Here is a 17525-nt window from a genome sequence, read left to right as displayed (position 1 = left end):
GAAGCACTGTGAACAGACTTTCTTCAGGCACCAGCTGGACAAAGCAATCCTTAACTTCCTCAATCACCTATGCTAGTTTTTCTCTGTATCACTATTTTTAATAGAAGGTCCTGCCAGTTCAGTCCTCCTTAGACCTAAAGTCCAGTATATGGCACATTTTAGTCACTCCCAGGCCCCAGGAATGGTTGCCCCACTCCATCTTACCCAAGCTGTGCAAAGCTGAAGGGTGTGTGGTGGCTCTGTGGAGCACTGTCTGACCTTGTCCCTGCTCACACCCTCACGCAGGATGGCTCGCAATGCCAATGAGAGCACGGCAGATGGGGATGATAACAACTTCATTTTCAGCTGGAAAATGTTCACCAGCTGGGACTACCTCATTGGCAACCCAGAGACAGCAGACAACAAGTTTGCATCCATCACCACCAGCTTCAAGGTAAACCTAACTGTCCTCTGCCTGCTCCTGGAGACACTGCCAGCACCTACCAATGGCAGAGATTTAACGGGAAATCTGGATACCCACCCAGCATCTCTCCAAAGGAACGGGGCATGGTGCTGATCCATGGCAGATCCAGCTTCTGTGACCCGCTTCCCCTAACTCCCCTTTTTTGGCTTTTAAAAGAATTTTTATTAATTATGAGTGTAGTTCCCCTGGGATATCTCAGGCTCTTTGCCATTTGATATCATTCAGTCAAACCAGGATGCCTCTGTGGAGGTTAGTTTGAATTTAACCAAAACTGCCAAGTTGGATCTAGCCAGAATAGAAGAAGATTGAATTTCATAGGGTGAAAAACCTTGTGATGTCACCTCATGCATGGTGGTGCAAGATATCCATCCCAATTTCTTATGCACCCCTCCTGTTTTTTTCAGGAGTCCATTGTAGATGAGCAAGAAAGCAACAAGGATGAGAATATCCATCTGAGGAGGTTCCTGCGTGTTTTGGCCAATGTCCTCATCATTTGCTGCTTGTGTGGGAGTGGCTACCTCATTTATTTTGTGGTGAAACGCTCCCAGACATTTTCCAAAATGCAAAACGTTGGATGGTATGAAAGAAATGAGGTAAGGAAACTGCTTCCAGTTTTCTGCTGGGATAATTTCCTCTGGACATCAGCAAATTAATTGTGACAGGTTGAGGACAGCATCCAAGGCAGGGGGATTCCCTACCAGGGCCCAGGAGTGCCCTTCAGTACCTTTGTACTTGTTGTAGCTGCAATGCACATCGATCTCCCTGAAAGTTCCTAGGGCAAATTAACAACTCCTGCAGAGAAGGGAAAATACTCTTATAATAAATCACTAGAAAAGTCAATGGCTTTTCAGCACTTCCAATACCAATCACCATCTTAAGAATCAAGTTGCATCATAACACTCACAAACTCTGTTGTACTAGAAAGCTCTCTGGGTGTTAGAAATGTTTGTAATCAGACTTAACTCTAAAATCAAATCTTTGTCATTCACCTTGAATAATGGGAATAAAACTTTAGAACCTGCAAAAAAATGTCAACTGTCAAAGTTTCCCTTGTCTGGAATGAGAAGTTCAAATCTTTAAGCTCTTCACATACAGCAAAAAATATTTCAACCTATGCAAAGGTTTAATTTCAATGTCTACTACATTAACATGTATTTATATATCAAAGCCAAATTAAATCCAAAGCCATGCATTTTTAAAATTCATTCAGAAATCTTTAGAAAGACAGCACTTGCTTACCAAATGCTTTATCACTATAGATTTTTACCAAAGGAAAAAAATCTTATTAAAAGAATTTTAATGTCTGAGCTTTTCCTGGTGATAATGTGAGATCTGAACAAATATAGTGCTGGGTACTGTTACTTCTCCTGGAAAGAAAAGCACAAAGAGGAGTCAGAGACTACCTGCACCTGTACAGATGCAGGCCACGGGCCCAAAGGGCTATAATAGAATTTAAAGCCTTTAAGTCATGCCTGAGCTAACCTTAACTGGCCAATGACCTCGTTGACTACAGTACAACTTAGTATCTGGCATGATAAAGAGGCACAAAGATACCACTGGGACACGTTTTCTTGAGCTGCAAAACTGAGATCTTGACGTGCTTCTGTTCAAGCCTGTAAATGCCTTCTGCAAAAGCAAAGGTGCTGAATGTGGAAAATAAACATTAGCATTGACTAATTATCTTTATGCACACAAGCCAAGTCTTGCACTTCCTCTGAAACTAAAATAAGAACCTTGGAGCTGATGCAAGCAATACTGCAAGGTACTTGAGGAACCTAAATATTCATGAGTCTAGACTGACAGGGAGCAAATTCTTTGCAGCTCATCCCTTTGAGATAAGAGCAAAAATGCTCCTGCAAGAGCAAGTCGTGCAACCCAGCCCTGAAGTCTGACACTGTGCTGCCTGCATGCCGAGCGAAGCCAGAAGCTGAGTTTGCTTTGACTCCCTCCCCTTTATAAATCCTTCAGAAATATCCAACCAGTTGCCAGCAACTCCTGCTCTGCCCAAAGTAAGATAGTCACTGTTGTTACCATGAGCAGTTATCTCGTTTTCCTCGTGGCAGGTTGAAATTGTGATGTCCCTGCTGGGCATGTTTTGCCCTCCGCTGTTTGAGACCATCGCTGCCCTAGAAAATTACCATCCCCGCATCGGGCTGAAGTGGCAGCTGGGGCGGATCTTCGCGCTCTTCCTGGGAAACCTCTACACGTTTTTGTTGGCCTTGATGGATGATGTCAACGAAAAAGTAAGAGCTGAGCCAAAAAGCCATGGTCAAATAGCATTTCCCAGAGCTGAGGGTGAACATACTCTGTCCTCACAGCCAGCAGGGACAATCACTCCTTTTGCAGAGGGTGCCTGCTCTGTCCCCAGTCCTCTTGGGCAGTGCCCCAGGGAGACTCACCAAGCAGAGTCCCTGGCTTCTCTTTACAGACCTGAAAAGAGCATAGTTGTTGTCTTCCCATAATCACAGCATGTTAGGGCAATTCTATTTTTTTTTCTCCATCTGACATTGTTTGCAATTTCTATTACTGCAGACCCTGAGGATACAGTTTATAATCCTCTTCCCCGGCCTCCCCTCTTTAACATTATCCTGGTAGCATGTTGTGGGCAGATAACTGCAGGAAAGGATAAACGTCTAACTTATCCACAGAAAAAATTACTCTGTTTTAAACGGGGAAGAATTAGAATCACCAGGGCGGTTTGCTCTGCCTGCCCTGAAAAATTATGAATAATGTGAAGTAGGAGGACTGGGTGAAGGCTACATCTGCATACAGGAGTCTTGAAGGAGATCTGACTCCTCCACGTGCAGGGAGCATGCTGCTTGTTCCCCAAAAACTCACGGAGTCTTGACCCACTCTCAGCTGTTCCCCTGCTCCAGGCAAAAGAGGAGTTTCTGTGCTATTGCCAGCACTGGCACTCCACTGTGAACAGACACAGGGTGGTAACTGCTAAGGAGCAGGGAGGAACTCAATGCCACGGATTTCTTCAAGCACCTCCATGTTTTCTATTTTCTGATGGTTTTGTCTGGGGGGGGTGTGGGTGTGTCTGTTCATTGCAGCTGGCAGAAGAGGATGTGGTAAAAAACATCACTCACTGGACACTGCTTGGTCACCACAACTCGTCTGCAGGGAATGACAGCGCTGTCACCCCAGCTCCCCTTGACCCTGCAGACGTGCCCAGGGGACCCTGCTGGGAGACAACTGTCGGCATCGTAAGAAATCCATTACGCAGCAAGCCTCTGTGTTGGTTTGGGATGGTCCATTTACATTTTTGCAACTGACACCTCTAACATTTCCAGGCTTGAAGTGTTCCTCACAAACAGCAGCTCTTTCCCCCACTCTCACACAGCATCACCAAGGCAATACCAGCCCTTGGCCATGGTTCTAAAGCCATGGTGGTGAAATCCTCAGCTGGAAGCAGCCAGGGCATGCACAGCTCTGAGGCACTGGCTGTGAAGAGCACAAAAGGCCAGACAGTCTGCAGCCACACCTGCACCATGGTCTTGTTCAGATCATGACTGTGCCTTTGAAGCAAACCTCTCTTCTCCACTTATTGTGGCACTTGTTCCAGAGAGGGCTTGGTGCAGGTGTAAAACCCAGCCAGAGGACATGCCTCAGGAGAGCTCCTGACATGTCCCAGTCAGTAACGCAGCATGGGGCCATGGGATGAAAGCAGAATTAGGCAAAAGAAATCCCCTTGAAAGGCAGACAGGGTGGCCTTCAAGTCCTCAGAGCTTCACCAGACAAATCCACTCTGCATTATTTACCTTGCACCAAGAAGATCCGCAGCCAGACTACGCACAACTTAAAAGGTAAAAGTAGCTGTTTACTGGCTGACAGAGATAGTTAGGGCTTGCCAAACTACAAGGCTATGGATTCCTGTGCACACTCAAGGCATCTTCAAAAGCCAGGTGGTTCTCAGCCATGTGGGAAAAGACCAGCCACTGTCATTCATCAGAAGGAGCTGATCCTTGGTGCAGCGGAGCTGTCATTCAGCTGATCTTTGTTTTTATCCCTCATACTTTCAAAACCTTTCTTGTAAGTGTATTTCTTTTTGAATCCTTGGGCCACGAGCTATTTCCACCCTATGAGTCTTCCTTCTGCCTGCAATTTTATCTTCCTTTCTCTTGCACATCTCCTTTTTCTACACTTGCACACAGCTCTTGTTTACAACTGAACAATTTTCTTAGAAGTCCACATGAAAGTTAGGAGGCTGAGCCATACCAGAGCAATGCGTAATCAAACCAGCTGAGGGCATAAGTATATTTTACAGCAGCACTCCTGCAGCATTAACATTCTGCTCCCACTTTCTGTGCTGCCACAGCATGCAGGGCAGTCAATAATGCCAGCAGCAGCTATCAGATCTAAAAGCTGTAACAGAGCTCGTAGGTCCCAAGCACAGAGGTAAAGCTTAGGCACTGCATAGTTTGAAAACAGGCATGGAGTTTGCTCATGGCATGCTTTCCTGAAGATTACTGTCATATAAAGACAAATAGCTTAATAAAAAATACAGTCCTGAATGTGTTACTGAAATTATAGGAGTTAAATAGGTTTTTTCCTTTTTTTAAATTGCAGGAGTTCGTGAGGCTCACTGTGTCTGATATCCTGGTGACCTACATAACCATTCTGGTGGGAGATTTCATCCGAGCTTGCTTTGTCAGATTTGTGAATTACTGTTGGTGCTGGGACCTAGAGGCTGGATTTGTAAGTATCTTATAGCCCAGTCAGTATCTTATAGCCAAGAAGATAAAAGTAATTTAGGGCCATTTGGTCAAACACTACAAATGACTTTGTTTTGAATGCTTCCAGTGGCTGTCTGATCTTGCTGGATAATTGGTATCCATAGTCTGCATCACTTTTCTGGATCAATCAGCTCCATCCCAGTAAGAACTCTACAAAAATGCAGTTCTCCTCCCCATCTCAGAACTTTAAGACATGAAGCTGACTTAAGAAAGAAATAATCTGGTGTTCATTCAGTTGCTATTACCCCAAAACCTTGGGCCCTTCTATACCCCCTTTCAAAACCCCAGACCTTCCTGTTCATTGGCCACCCTGCAGGCAGGAACCAGCTTTTCTCACAGCAGTGTCTCCTGATTGTTCCTGGAAGCTTCTGCTCCAGAAGCTCCAGATTGCTCATGGTGTTTCTTCTGCTGCAGTGGAACAAGGAGCATTTCCTTCCCCTCTCATGTGCATGTAACACACAACAGCACTGGACTCCATTACTCATAAAGGCTGCATTACCAAACAGTCAGTACTGGGGCTGCACAAAACACCAAATAAAATAAGGGAGGGAAGTCCATTGCTTCGCAGGAGAGGAAACAAAAGCAGATGGATTCAGAGATGAAAATACCTTGCAAGATTACAAGCAGATCAGCGGACCCACTGCCTAGCTGTCATAGTGACAGGGCTCCCAGGAGTGGTTTGGAGAGGAGCAAAAAGGAGGGCTTTGGTCAAGGAGGAGCAGGCAGGGCACAACAGGCATTTTGCTGCTTGTGCAGCTCTGTGTTTCTTCTGAGGGAGGCAGAGGACATTCCCCACGGTGGCCTAGGAGGGTCCCCCCAGCAGCCAAGCAGCATGAAATTACTTCCATTGCTTCTGCAAAGATGGTTTGCTGATGGCCAACTAACCCAACCCAGCCAGGGACACCAGCACAATTTTCTATGTGTTTTTCTAATGCAGATAATGAATAAGCTTCTTGTTTAACCCAGTCTTCTCACCTAGGAATACTCAAGGCAGAGGACAGCAGATGCTGAAAGTTGTCTTTATTTTCATGCAAAAAAGAAGCCAATATTAACTTCTAGCTGAAGATTTAAAGTAGAAATGGACCAGAATCAAAAGAACAAAAAAAACCCCCAGTGTTTACAGCCATCCCTTCCCAAAGCTATGAGCAGTCAGCAAAGCAAGACTCTGACTAGACTCCACTTGAGTTTTCATCATAAAGCACAAACATCTTTGTGAATTGCTGACGCTATTAATAAATGCAAATAGCATAAAAACCAGACATACTACATAGGATTCCAAAGATATAAGAGCATCACTTACCATTTCTTCGAATTCTGTTTCCTGCATTGCAGTTTAAAAACAAATAGCTTTTTTTAAAAGAAAACGTAACATGAAAATCTTTACACAAAGTTTCATCTGACAAAAATCACCTAAGTTTTGTGCACACAAAAGTAGATATATATAGAAGTAGCTTCATCATAGGCAAATCTAACAAAATAATAATTTATAAAGCAACAAATACTGCCAGTAGATCAGACCAGCCTGTTCTGGACCTGCCACCATTAGCACCCACATCAGATAGCTAAAATAGCTAAAATACTGCTTTATATGGAGCAATAGATCAGCTAGAACAGAGTAAAACGTCACTTAATACCCATCAGGTCATATATTCCCTTGTATTTCTCTCCCTTTTCCCTGTGTTTCTGCTCTTCAGCAGCTTGGACCCAGGGACACAGACATAATCCAGCATAGCATTTGCCTTCCAGCTCATAATTATCACTGCTTCAAGATTCAATATTTTACCAGGGTGGAACTGTAAGTCCATAGCCAGGCACCAGCTGGAGTTTAAACATGGTCCCGTGCCATGCTCACAGCTGGTGTCATATTAGCAGGGAGAGAGAATCACAGAGCACGCTAAGCACCTCCATCGATCTTGGCAGCTTTCAGGAAGCCAAGAGAGGAGCAGCAGCAGCTCCAGTTCTGCTCTCCCCTCCCTGTGCTGCTCATTCAGGCAGAGTGCACGCAGCAGGAGCCCTCCCAGGAAGCCCTGCTTGCCAGCTTTGAATAAGCATCATGCACCCAGCAGAAACCCAGCAGGTACCTCCAGCAACAGCACACTCTCCTTTCTTTCCCCACACAGCCGTCCTATGCAGAGTTTGACATTAGCGGCAACGTTTTGGGTCTGGTTTTCAACCAGGGAATGATTTGGTAAGATATTTCCTTTTATTTTATTTTTCATGTTATTGAGAAGACCTGTTAGTGGAGTTAGAGAGCTTCCAAGCCAACAAGATAAACCTCTGGGTTCTGTTTTTTCTGATTTGCTTTCTGTGCTTAACTATAAAAGCGTGTCTCTCTCCTCTGGTTACATTCACCTAACATTTTCCAAGCCATCTCCAAGAAATTTTTGTCACAAACTGAAAAACTTTGCAACCCCTGAGCAGTCTGAGGCCTTGCTGGCCTCAGTGAGGGGGCCCATACCATAACCCATGGGTGCAGGTGACTTCTGCTGTGGGCACACGTGTGTAGCGCCTATCAGCCCGCTCAGCCTTTGTTTGTGAACAAACTTGTCAGCACACAAACACCTCCTTTTCTGTTCTTGAAAAGGTTAAACCTTCCAGTCTGTCAAAAAACAGCTCCTGTCCTTCTCTTTTCCTTTTCAGGATGGGATCCTTTTATGCCCCAGGGCTCGTGGGTATAAACGTGCTGCGCTTATTAACCTCCATGTATTTTCAGTGCTGGGCTGTCATGAGCAGCAATGTCCCTCATGCAAGAGTCTTCAAAGCATCCAAGTCTAACAATTTTTACATGGGATTGCTGCTGCTGATCCTCTTCCTCAGCCTCCTGCCTGTGGCTTACACCATCATGTCCCTGCCTCCCTCCTTTGACTGTGGACCTTTCAGGTACTACCGAAACACCAAAAAGAATGTTTTTGTTCTGTGGTACATGGGAAGAAAATTTTCATTTTCGCTTTCATGTTTTGAAAGCAAAATGCTCATATTTTCATGAAGTTAGAAGAACTGGATTCCAGCAGAGATGGAGTCTCAGTCCCAGAATAAAGACCCCAAAAACGCCAACTGGAGTATCCTAAAGGCTCTTTGGATCATTGAGGAAACAAAATCAGTCCAAAGGATGTATTTTACATGTTGATTTTAGTTGGCAAATACCAGGAAATGGATAGGGGTGAGCCTGTAAAATTACTGCCTTTTTTTTCCCTTCTTCTTTGGTGTTTGGGGTTTTTTTTAAATGTTGTGGGGCCTTTTTTTTCTTTTAATTAGGACAGAATCAACACTGCACAAATCATTCAGTGGACTGGATTAACGTGCCAATAAAGTCTAATTTGATTGAATAACGCCATTTCCTGGGCTTGCTGAATCTGACTCAGCAAGGAGCCAGCTTGGAACAAATTGTTCTTGTAGATGTTTTGGGTTATCTGCTTGCTGATGGAGAATGACATCAGAAAGCTCAAAGGCTCGGGGGAAAGGCAAGAGACCAAAATACCCTCAGTTCCCTAACAAGGACAGGTGTCAACGAGTAATGTCAGAAGATCTGACAAGTAACTTGTTGCACGCACACTATCATTGGGAGATGACTAATGTGCAATGTGAAAGAGCTATTTCAATTCCCAATCAACCCTTCAAAAGCCACTCAGCCTGATTCAGACCCTTGGCAGCTCAACTGAAAGCTCAGCTCTCCTGAGCTCCTGGCAGTTGATGAGGTTGGGATGCTGTTTATCCAAGTTTTCTTTATTGGCTCTCAACATTGAGATAGAGAGTCCAACACCTTCCTGATGGGAATTTTGCCAGCTCCCAGGAAGCACTAAGCCTAAATGGGAGGAATAGCCCTGATGGTGTTGAATTCCCAGACCCAGAGATGCTGGGGAGAGAAGAAGGTCAATTACATAATCCAGCCCTTTACAGATTTGTTCTTCTTTCATACAGAATACTCTCATCTGCTTTATCAATCCCATTTGAAATTACTCTTTCACTGAGTCTCCTATTAAGCAATAATCACAGCTTGCTATTTTTGTCATTACTTAGCAGCTCTTCAAGTTGGCTCATTATTTCAGAAAGCTGGAATTTGCATATGGAAAGTCATCTCTTCCATGAAAAAGCCAAACTTAACAAGATATTCATCAGAAATATGTGGTTACTGCAGTCTGTAGGGTTTTATCTATTTCAGAGGGGTAAATAGTCAGGACTTATAAAGGAGTCAAGCATGGAAATAAATGTATTGACTCCAGGAGCAAGTTGGCCTAGCAAAGATTAATTGTATAGTCAACGAGGAGAGAGAGTGAGGGAATGAATGAACCAATAGATAATTTCAAATAAAGGCATTTTAAACTCTTTTGTGGCCTTCAGCAAGCTGATGTTCATTGAAAGAGAGCTGAAACATGCTGCTTAGCACCATGAGACTGGGGCATTTTGTCCCTCCAGAGGATACCTACACCCCTTAACTGGCTGTTTGTCTTCCCAGTGGAAAGAAAAGGATGTACGATGTCATTCAAGAGACCATCGAGCTCGATTTTCCACTTTTTGTTGCCAAGATCTTCAGCTATTTGGCAAATCCAGGACTGATCATACCTGCAATTCTGCTCATGGTGTAAGTTTTCATTGCAATATTACATGCCTGGCTTGGGGGGAGAAGGTTGGAAAAAAAATTCTGGTATATTAGTCAGGTCTAAATACAGATGTTGCTGAGATAACAGCATGGATTAGAGCAGACACATGCTCCCTAGTCCCCTTACCTTTGCCTAACCCAATTTCCCAAAATTTAATTACCTGACCCAATTAAACACAACTTTGTGGTTGAAATGCATTGCTGACAGAGGCCTTGTAGATATCTAAGCTGTCACAGCTTCCATATGAAAAATTTTCTGTAGCCAGCAGGAAATAAATGGTCAGTCTCAGCCTGGTGCCTTTTGGAGAAGCAATTTCTGTCACAGCTGGTGGTATTTAGAGCACAGCCAAGACAGGGCATTCAAAAATTACATGTTCCAAAAATATGCAGAGTTGTGAGCTTTGTTGGGGTTTGGGGAGTTTTACTTCTTCATTTTCCAAGTAATACATCTGGTATTTGTTTTAGTACCGTTTGATCATTTCAGCTTTGAAATCAAACTTAAATCCCCAGCACCTTCAGCAGTATTAGGATTAGCTCTCCTTTTATTTGAAAATTTATTTTTGGCACCGTTCTTGAGGCTTTACAAAGCTATCAAAATGAGTAGGAGGGCTGTGGCCAAATTCTGTAGGCAGTTCTGAGCACTTCAGGCTAATCAATGGGAGATGGGGACAGAGCTGGGGAGCCTGATATATACAGAGATTCCTGTTCTGACTCTTTCTGGGGTATCCACACTTTGGAGATGAGCTTCTGGGCTGATCCTTGGGCACTGTGATGCTTCATCCTGCATAGCTATACTGAAGGTAATGCCATTCAATTCTATCAAATACTAGTTCCATACAAAGTTCTTATACAAACAACCTGAGAAAAATCCTAAATAAACTGAAAGTGACATGTCATCCCTCTACCTACCTCAAACTACTTGCTCTTTTTAATCCCAAAAGGATGATCAGGTACTGTACATTCTGCAGGCAGATCCTACACCTGTACAGACCAGAGCAGGTCTGTGCAGGAGACACCAAGTCTCACAGCACACCCCAGCACGGCCAAGCATATATTGAATTAGAAACTCTGGTCCTGGGGGCTTCACAACAGCACTGGCAGGTGCTGCTGCAAACACAAAATGGAGACTGCAGAACACCCCAAATGGGCCACCTTAACAAAAGGGCTGCAGGCCAGGTTTCTGAGGCTTTGATGCAGCCCTCAAAAAAGCTGATGGGAGAGAGCACTACCTTTGAAAATAATGTGGTTTTTTTCCAGTCACAATCTCCTGCCCTTTCCTCCACTGTCAGGTGGGAAAAGTAACAGCACAAATTCAGTTTATTTGTTGAAGAAACACTTTTTATCACACCTTCCCAGTGCTGGCTATTCCCATAGCACAGCTTTACCATCAGTCCAACTCTCCTCAAGACACAGTTTTGTCTCTGCCCTGACTCCCCTCTGAGAACTGAGAGACGCCTTATGCCCATTTTACCCAAAACATCCTCATTTTCCAGCCAGATAAGCTGCCTGTATGGCCTGTATGTATTACACACTTGTGATTTCCTGCTGTTCAGCTCCCAGGAGAGTCACAGCCCTAAAGAAGTGGCTTCCCCCGTGGTGCCTGGACCAGTCAGACCTATGGCCCCTTGGCAGCAGCTCTCACATGCATTGGTGCATTGGGAGAGCACTGGGTGCCTTGCAGAGGCACTGATTGTTATCTACGTGCTCACCTGGCCTGTGATAATCCCAGACAAAATCACAGTGAACAAACAAGGTTGTTTCTTAAGGCTTTGGCCCTTTTCTCTACTCCTTTTCAGTCAAGTGCCCAATTTCCTGCCTTGTCACTGAAAATCTTTAACTTCTGCTGTGGTGCAGACAGGCAGAGAGGGTTAAGCTGGAACTAGTCCGTGTGATGAACCCCATCCAGTTTTCCAAGAGATTGAAACCAGGGAAATGCAAAAGCTTCATTTAGTCCTGATGAGCATGGAGCCAGAAGCTCTCAAAGCAGCAGGCAAGGCAACCTGCAATCCAGCCTAACTAAAAATAGCCCCTACAAAGAGCAACAGGTGGATCATAAATGGACAGTCTGTTGATTTTGATTGCAATCTCTCAAAAAATGTGTCTTCCACTTATTATGGACTGAATTAAGTAATTTTTTTCTAGTCATGACAACCACTTCTCTTTAATCCAGGTGCAATCCAAAATGTATCTTCTATTTATTTTGGTTCTTAGCTCCTGGTTCCAAACAATGATGGGGTCCAGTGAGTGACATGGATGTCAAGCTCACTGTCCTGCTTTTAACTGCCCAAGGGCAAGGGAAATGGAAATACAGAGAAAGAAGAATGAAAGATATTGTGTCCATGGGCACATCACCTAATCCCACTCAGGCTGACAGTAGGATTTCAAGCTGTGGCCTGCAGAGCTTCCTGGCAGAAGACAGAAGGATTTTACTGTATCAAGAAGGGGGGAAAATTAAAATTCCTCTGCAGGCTAGAAAAGGACAGTGACCCACACTCTCTCCAGAACTGGGGAAGCAATACATCAGAGAAGAGGGGTGCCAGGGTGTCATGGTTTAAACCCACTTGGAAATTAGGCACTACCCAGCTACTTGCTCAACCTCTTCTCTCTCTCTCCAATCCTGGTTGAATGAGGAGGAGAATCAAGAAAAACTTGCAGATTGAGATAAGAACAATTCAATAATCAAAATTAAAGTAAAATATAGTAATAATGGTAAATTATAATAATGAGGGAAAAATAAGTGACACACAATACAGTTCCTCACCACCACTGACTGATGAGAGACCCCCTTCCCAAAACCAGACTGGCCCCTGTTAAAGGTAACTCCCCCCTATTTATACACCAGGCATGACATTCTCTGATGTGGAATATCCCTTTGGTCAGTTCAGGTCACCTGTCCCCCCATGCTCCCTCCCAGTTTCTTTTGTGTAACTCCTCACTGGCAGAGCTTGAGACAAAAACAAAGGTCAACTTATGATAAACAAGAATTAGCAAAATGAAAATATCAGTGTGTTATCAACATCATTCACAGCCCTGATTACACAGTAGTATTTTCTAGACAATGAGCTTGATAACATAGAAGAACTGAAACTATCATGCCTTTACAGAAGAACAAAAAGAAAAACAATTTCCAAGAGGATTTTCAGGACAGAGAGTCTAGATCACCGCGACTGAGTTTTGGGTTAATGTTAGACAAAAGGAAGCAAATGTGTTTCCTCTAAACAGACCTCCTAAAAAGCCTCAAGAAAGGCAATCCTAAGCACCACTTCCTGATCTTCCACCTGGAAACCCACATGCCAGAACAAGGTGCCTTGCTGGGCTTAGGGCATCAACTGATGAAATCCTTGAGTCTGGTTTGAGTTTGATGCACCTGGGCTGGAGCAACACACACAGGTTATGAATTGTCAGGAAACCATTTTTCTTTCCCTACCTTTGTTTTCCTTCTATAAGAGAATTTTCTACTTTATTAAAAAAAAAACCAAACAAAAAAAAACCAAAACAAAACAAAAAAAAAAAAAAAAAAAAAACCACAAAAAAAACCCCAAAAAAACAAACCAAAACAACTATAGCAATGAACTAATGAACTGAATGGCTGGTACTTTTCCTGGAAATGGCTTGGTGTCCCCGAGCAGATGATGATTATAACTCCACAAAAGCAGGAGAGGACTTTTTTTTACCACCAAGATATTACTGGCTGGTGAGTGTCAGAGGTGGCAGGACAGCCCCAGACACCTGGGCATGTTCTAAAGCACAGCCTCCCTGTGTGCCAGAGGCTGGCAGCCAGCATGCCCTCTCCCATCCCCACTGGCCTCTCAGTTCCCTCCAGCTTGGCTCAGTTTTCCCCTGGCTTTGGTGTGCCCTTTTTGGAGAAGAGAGGATCAAAACAAAAGCCCATGGCTCTGCTCCAACCTGGCTTCAACTTTGCTCCCTTCCAGGGATAGAGGATGCAGCTGGTCCTGGAAAAGGGGGACTGTTCCTTGAGCACTGCTTTTCAGGAGAGGTGTCAAGGCCCTATTCTACCACTATTTCCCTGGTTTTCCAGTTTTTCCTGAGGTCCCTGTGTTATGTGGTCACAGTTCCATCTCAAGGCTGGTGCCTGGTTTCCCCAAGGTTGGTGCAAAGGAAGCAGAGAGAGCCCATGGCCAGCCAAGGTGGAGGCACAAGGGCAGGCTGGTCACTTTTCTTCTGTTTGAGTAGAACTGAACTTTGGATGGGCTCAGCCTGTCTTGGCTAACCCTGCCACAGGCAGCCCAAATTTTTCCTAAACCTTGAGCTTCTAAAAGAAGTTTGGAGACAGCTGGTGGGAAAATTAGGAATTAGAGCGTAGGCAAACAATTACATGTTCCTTGCTTGTGAAACTTTTTCTTTCCCCTGATCCTATCACTCCAGCACCATGTTTTCTTTTCTAGCCTCACCATCTATTACCTGAATGCTGTGTCTAAAGCATATCAGCGCGCCAACGCAGAGCTGAAGAAGAAAATGCAAATGGTAGGTACTGATCTGGCAAAACCACCTTTGAAATACCATGCACTTAAATCCTGAAGCACAGCATATGCTTTAAATCACTCTTCACTTTGGTGACACAAGAAGATGACATATTTTATGCTTGCTCAGTCCCCTCTGATGGTATTTAATGTCTAGCTGTGCAGAGTGGTCACATCCCATTATAGTCTGCTGTTTCATACATCAGAACTACAACTGGCTTTGCCATAAACTGTGGTTTTCATCTACAAAAGTAAGCTACCTCAACGTTCAGACAATGCTTTGGTGTCTGAGATTTCCCAGGAACAATGACAAGCCCGTGGAAACCAAACCCATTTCACGGGCACAGGACAGAATCCAAGCCAAGGAAGCAGTGCCACATAGAGCAAAACATCACATAAAGCAGAGATTGGTGCAACATTAAAAGTGAGGATGTGAGCACTGAGAAATGGGACTCCACAAATTACATTCAAATGCTCAAACTCAGACTTAATCACTTGGCTTAAAGGAAGTGTTCTGGTGCAAAGGGCACCCTCAGGTACTGCAGCAGGTGAACCTGTGCTACAGCATGCTCAGATTTTAGGGCATTCTATTTCACACTGCACAACCTGGCTGGAATCAGGGCTAAAGGGATCACAATGCAGGACTCAGCCCCATCCAAAAGTACAGATTCCCTCTACTATCCAGAAGAGAATCTTTTGCAGCCCTAAATGTATGCAAGTAATGCCAAAGCCAGCCCTACAGCCCATCCCTGTGCTGCCATACCCTCTTCCTCTGGCATTTATCCCTGACACCCTCTCTCACACAGGGCTCACATTTAAAACTAACCAATACACCAGAGAGGGCAGATTGGTAGCTGTAAAAACACACAGACAGCCTGAGGATCTAAACCATGTTATCTGCAAGTGCTTTGCTCTAACAGGAGCAGAGCCACTGCTTTCCAGTCCTGCCTGGGATGTACTTTCTTTCCTGGAAACACCTGATCACCAGACCAGGATTCAGCACCTTGAACTTGGCAAAGAGATTCATTCATACCAACAAACACTTAGCCAAACAAACACAACACCAGGCCACCATTTCCCAGATTACACCTGCAGTTTTTAACTAAACCCAATGTTTTTTATTGATGCAGCAACGAGAAGAGGAGAAAAACAAGAGAAACAACAAAGCCAGTACAAACCCTTTGCTGCAAGATCTGGAGGATTTACTTACACCAAGTACAAAGACTGAAAGTCCCCCCAAACAAGCAGAAGGTAAAAATGAAAACAATCTCCCCATAACACTTCCAAAAGGCCTCATTTATCCACCAAAGTGACTGGTAGGATTGAAAAACTGGAGGGATACACCTTAGCAAGGGATTGGATGAGTATCACCAGCACAGATTTTGTCCTGTTGCAGAAGTCTACCTGCCAATGGACACTCAGGAAGGGCACATTTTTAGACCGGATTATATCTCACACAGGCTCGTCACAGTGGGAACTGTAATCTAAAATTATGATTCACATCCCAACTATTAACCATGCTGTTCATGAAACCAGCAATTTATTCTGGGAATAGTGTTTAAACTCAGTGTTGTTTCAGGGCTAGTGAGTTGATCAGACTTTTTCTTCCTGAGTTGAGCTTTTCATTGGAAAATTCATCATGAATGAGGCAGAAACTTTTCACAGGATTGGGTTAAGTCTTAGAGCAAATAAATGTGTGCTCTAAGATCTGCTGTGGAGGTGCATGGGCAGAAAGAACCGGGAGGAGGCATTAGCACCAGGACTGGGTCATTTTCAAAGAAAATGGATACTCCAGGCTCAATCTCAACCAGCCACTTCCTGACTGTCAGAGCCCTCGGCTCTCACTTGTGAAAATCACCTGAAAGATTTTGATTTTATCCTGGTACATGTGAGAAAAGCAGACTAGTGCCACCAAAGCTCCCATGAATTTGAAGGGCTGAGACAAACTGGAAGGCTCAGAGCAACCCAGGTCAGATCCCCTCCAAAGCACATCAAGGCATTCATTTAAATGGATATAGTGCTGGCAGTGTTTTGAGTGCACTGAAAATAAAGACTAAAATCAGGAATTACCTACCACACTCCATGCCTGGGTGTGTGCCAGCATGGCTGGTAGGATTATTGTGTCTTGTCAATGCTTCTGTAAGGAGCTGAAAAGAAGGGTTGGGCAGCAGAGACATGAACTGGCTGTTGAGTTGTGGGTGAGAACATTCTTGTTCCTGGTTCCTTCACTCAGATGCTCAAACACAAACCCCCAGACACTCTGGTTATTGCACAGAGAAGAAACAGCAGCCACTGGGGAGAGGACAAAAGGCAGTGCTTGCTACAAAGAAAATAACATTGATAATCTTTGCTCTAGACAAGAAAACAGAGTCTCCAAATGGACCCAGCCCTGCCAGGAAGCCAGGCAGAGGAGAAGGCCTGGCTGCCAGCCCCATGGCCGGCGGGAGGGGAGCAGCATTCACCGCACCATCGCCAGTGTTTGTGACACAGCCACGGACACTGGGCACTCGGGCACCCTACCCTGGCCAGCCCAGGCCGTGGGGACACCCCCTGGGACCGGTCCCTGGCAGAGGGAGAGGGCAGCCATGCTACCCACGGGCTGCTCAATAACCTCAGCAAAGTTTCTCCTGCGCTGCATGAACTGCTGTAGCTTTGGTAGGAAATGATCCCCGCATGCTGGACATCCCCTCGTGGTGCTCTCTATCTGCCCAACACTCTCTAACGCAGATTTGTTTAGACACTTAGTAGTGATTCTGTAACCCCCAAGGGCTGTGCTGATTTTGATCCCAAGGGAAATGGGAGGGGGTCAGAACAAAGTTCAGCTGTGACATTGCTGAAATGCTTCACACAGGATGCACCCTGTGGCCACCAACTTGCTCTGTGGAGCAAGTGCTTGCCAGTACTTTCAAAGGCTTCTTTAATTAATAAAAGTGGTGTGACTTTACCTGTCATTTAAACTGAGGTTTGTGGTGGGTTTTTTCTTTGTTCCTCTGCCTGAAGAATTTAGTGTTCTTATAAAAAATTGAATGTCCCTGCTCAGCCACAAGGCAGCTGCTACTAGCAGTAGAGGATTCCTGCCAGAGAGAATGTTTTTCAGCTGCATTTTGTCCCTTGTCATAGCTTTCCCATAGCCTACCTCCTCCAAACTTCCATCTTTCAAATCTCACCTCCACTTTCTCTAGGTTCCCACTCCACTCCTCTTTTCACAGTCTGTTGACAGCAGCTTGCACCATTATTTCAATCCC

General features: G+C 44.6%; 1 protein-coding gene across 1 annotated transcript in view; it reads left to right on the top strand.

The window, feature by feature from the left end:
- TMC2 (transmembrane channel like 2) overlaps positions 1 to 16890 on the top strand; it is a 30638-nt gene extending 13748 nt beyond the window's left edge. Inside the window, exons 10-20 of the mRNA XM_058815913.1 lie at positions 286 to 433; positions 868 to 1056; positions 2527 to 2706; positions 3520 to 3672; positions 5036 to 5164; positions 7323 to 7390; positions 7843 to 8082; positions 9656 to 9781; positions 14206 to 14284; positions 15411 to 15531; positions 16637 to 16890. Coding sequence (XP_058671896.1) covers positions 286 to 433; positions 868 to 1056; positions 2527 to 2706; positions 3520 to 3672; positions 5036 to 5164; positions 7323 to 7390; positions 7843 to 8082; positions 9656 to 9781; positions 14206 to 14284; positions 15411 to 15531; positions 16637 to 16890 — 1687 coding nt within the window. The remainder of the gene's footprint in view (positions 1 to 285; positions 434 to 867; positions 1057 to 2526; positions 2707 to 3519; positions 3673 to 5035; positions 5165 to 7322; positions 7391 to 7842; positions 8083 to 9655; positions 9782 to 14205; positions 14285 to 15410; positions 15532 to 16636) is intronic.
- Positions 16891 to 17525: the final 635 nt, after the last annotated feature.

Source organism: Ammospiza caudacuta, chromosome 1, assembly GCF_027887145.1.
Source record: "Ammospiza caudacuta isolate bAmmCau1 chromosome 1, bAmmCau1.pri, whole genome shotgun sequence".
Lineage (NCBI taxonomy): Eukaryota > Metazoa > Chordata > Aves > Passeriformes > Passerellidae > Ammospiza > Ammospiza caudacuta.
The sequence above is the reverse complement of the archived record's forward strand: the minus strand, read 5'-3'. Positions and strand labels throughout refer to the sequence as shown.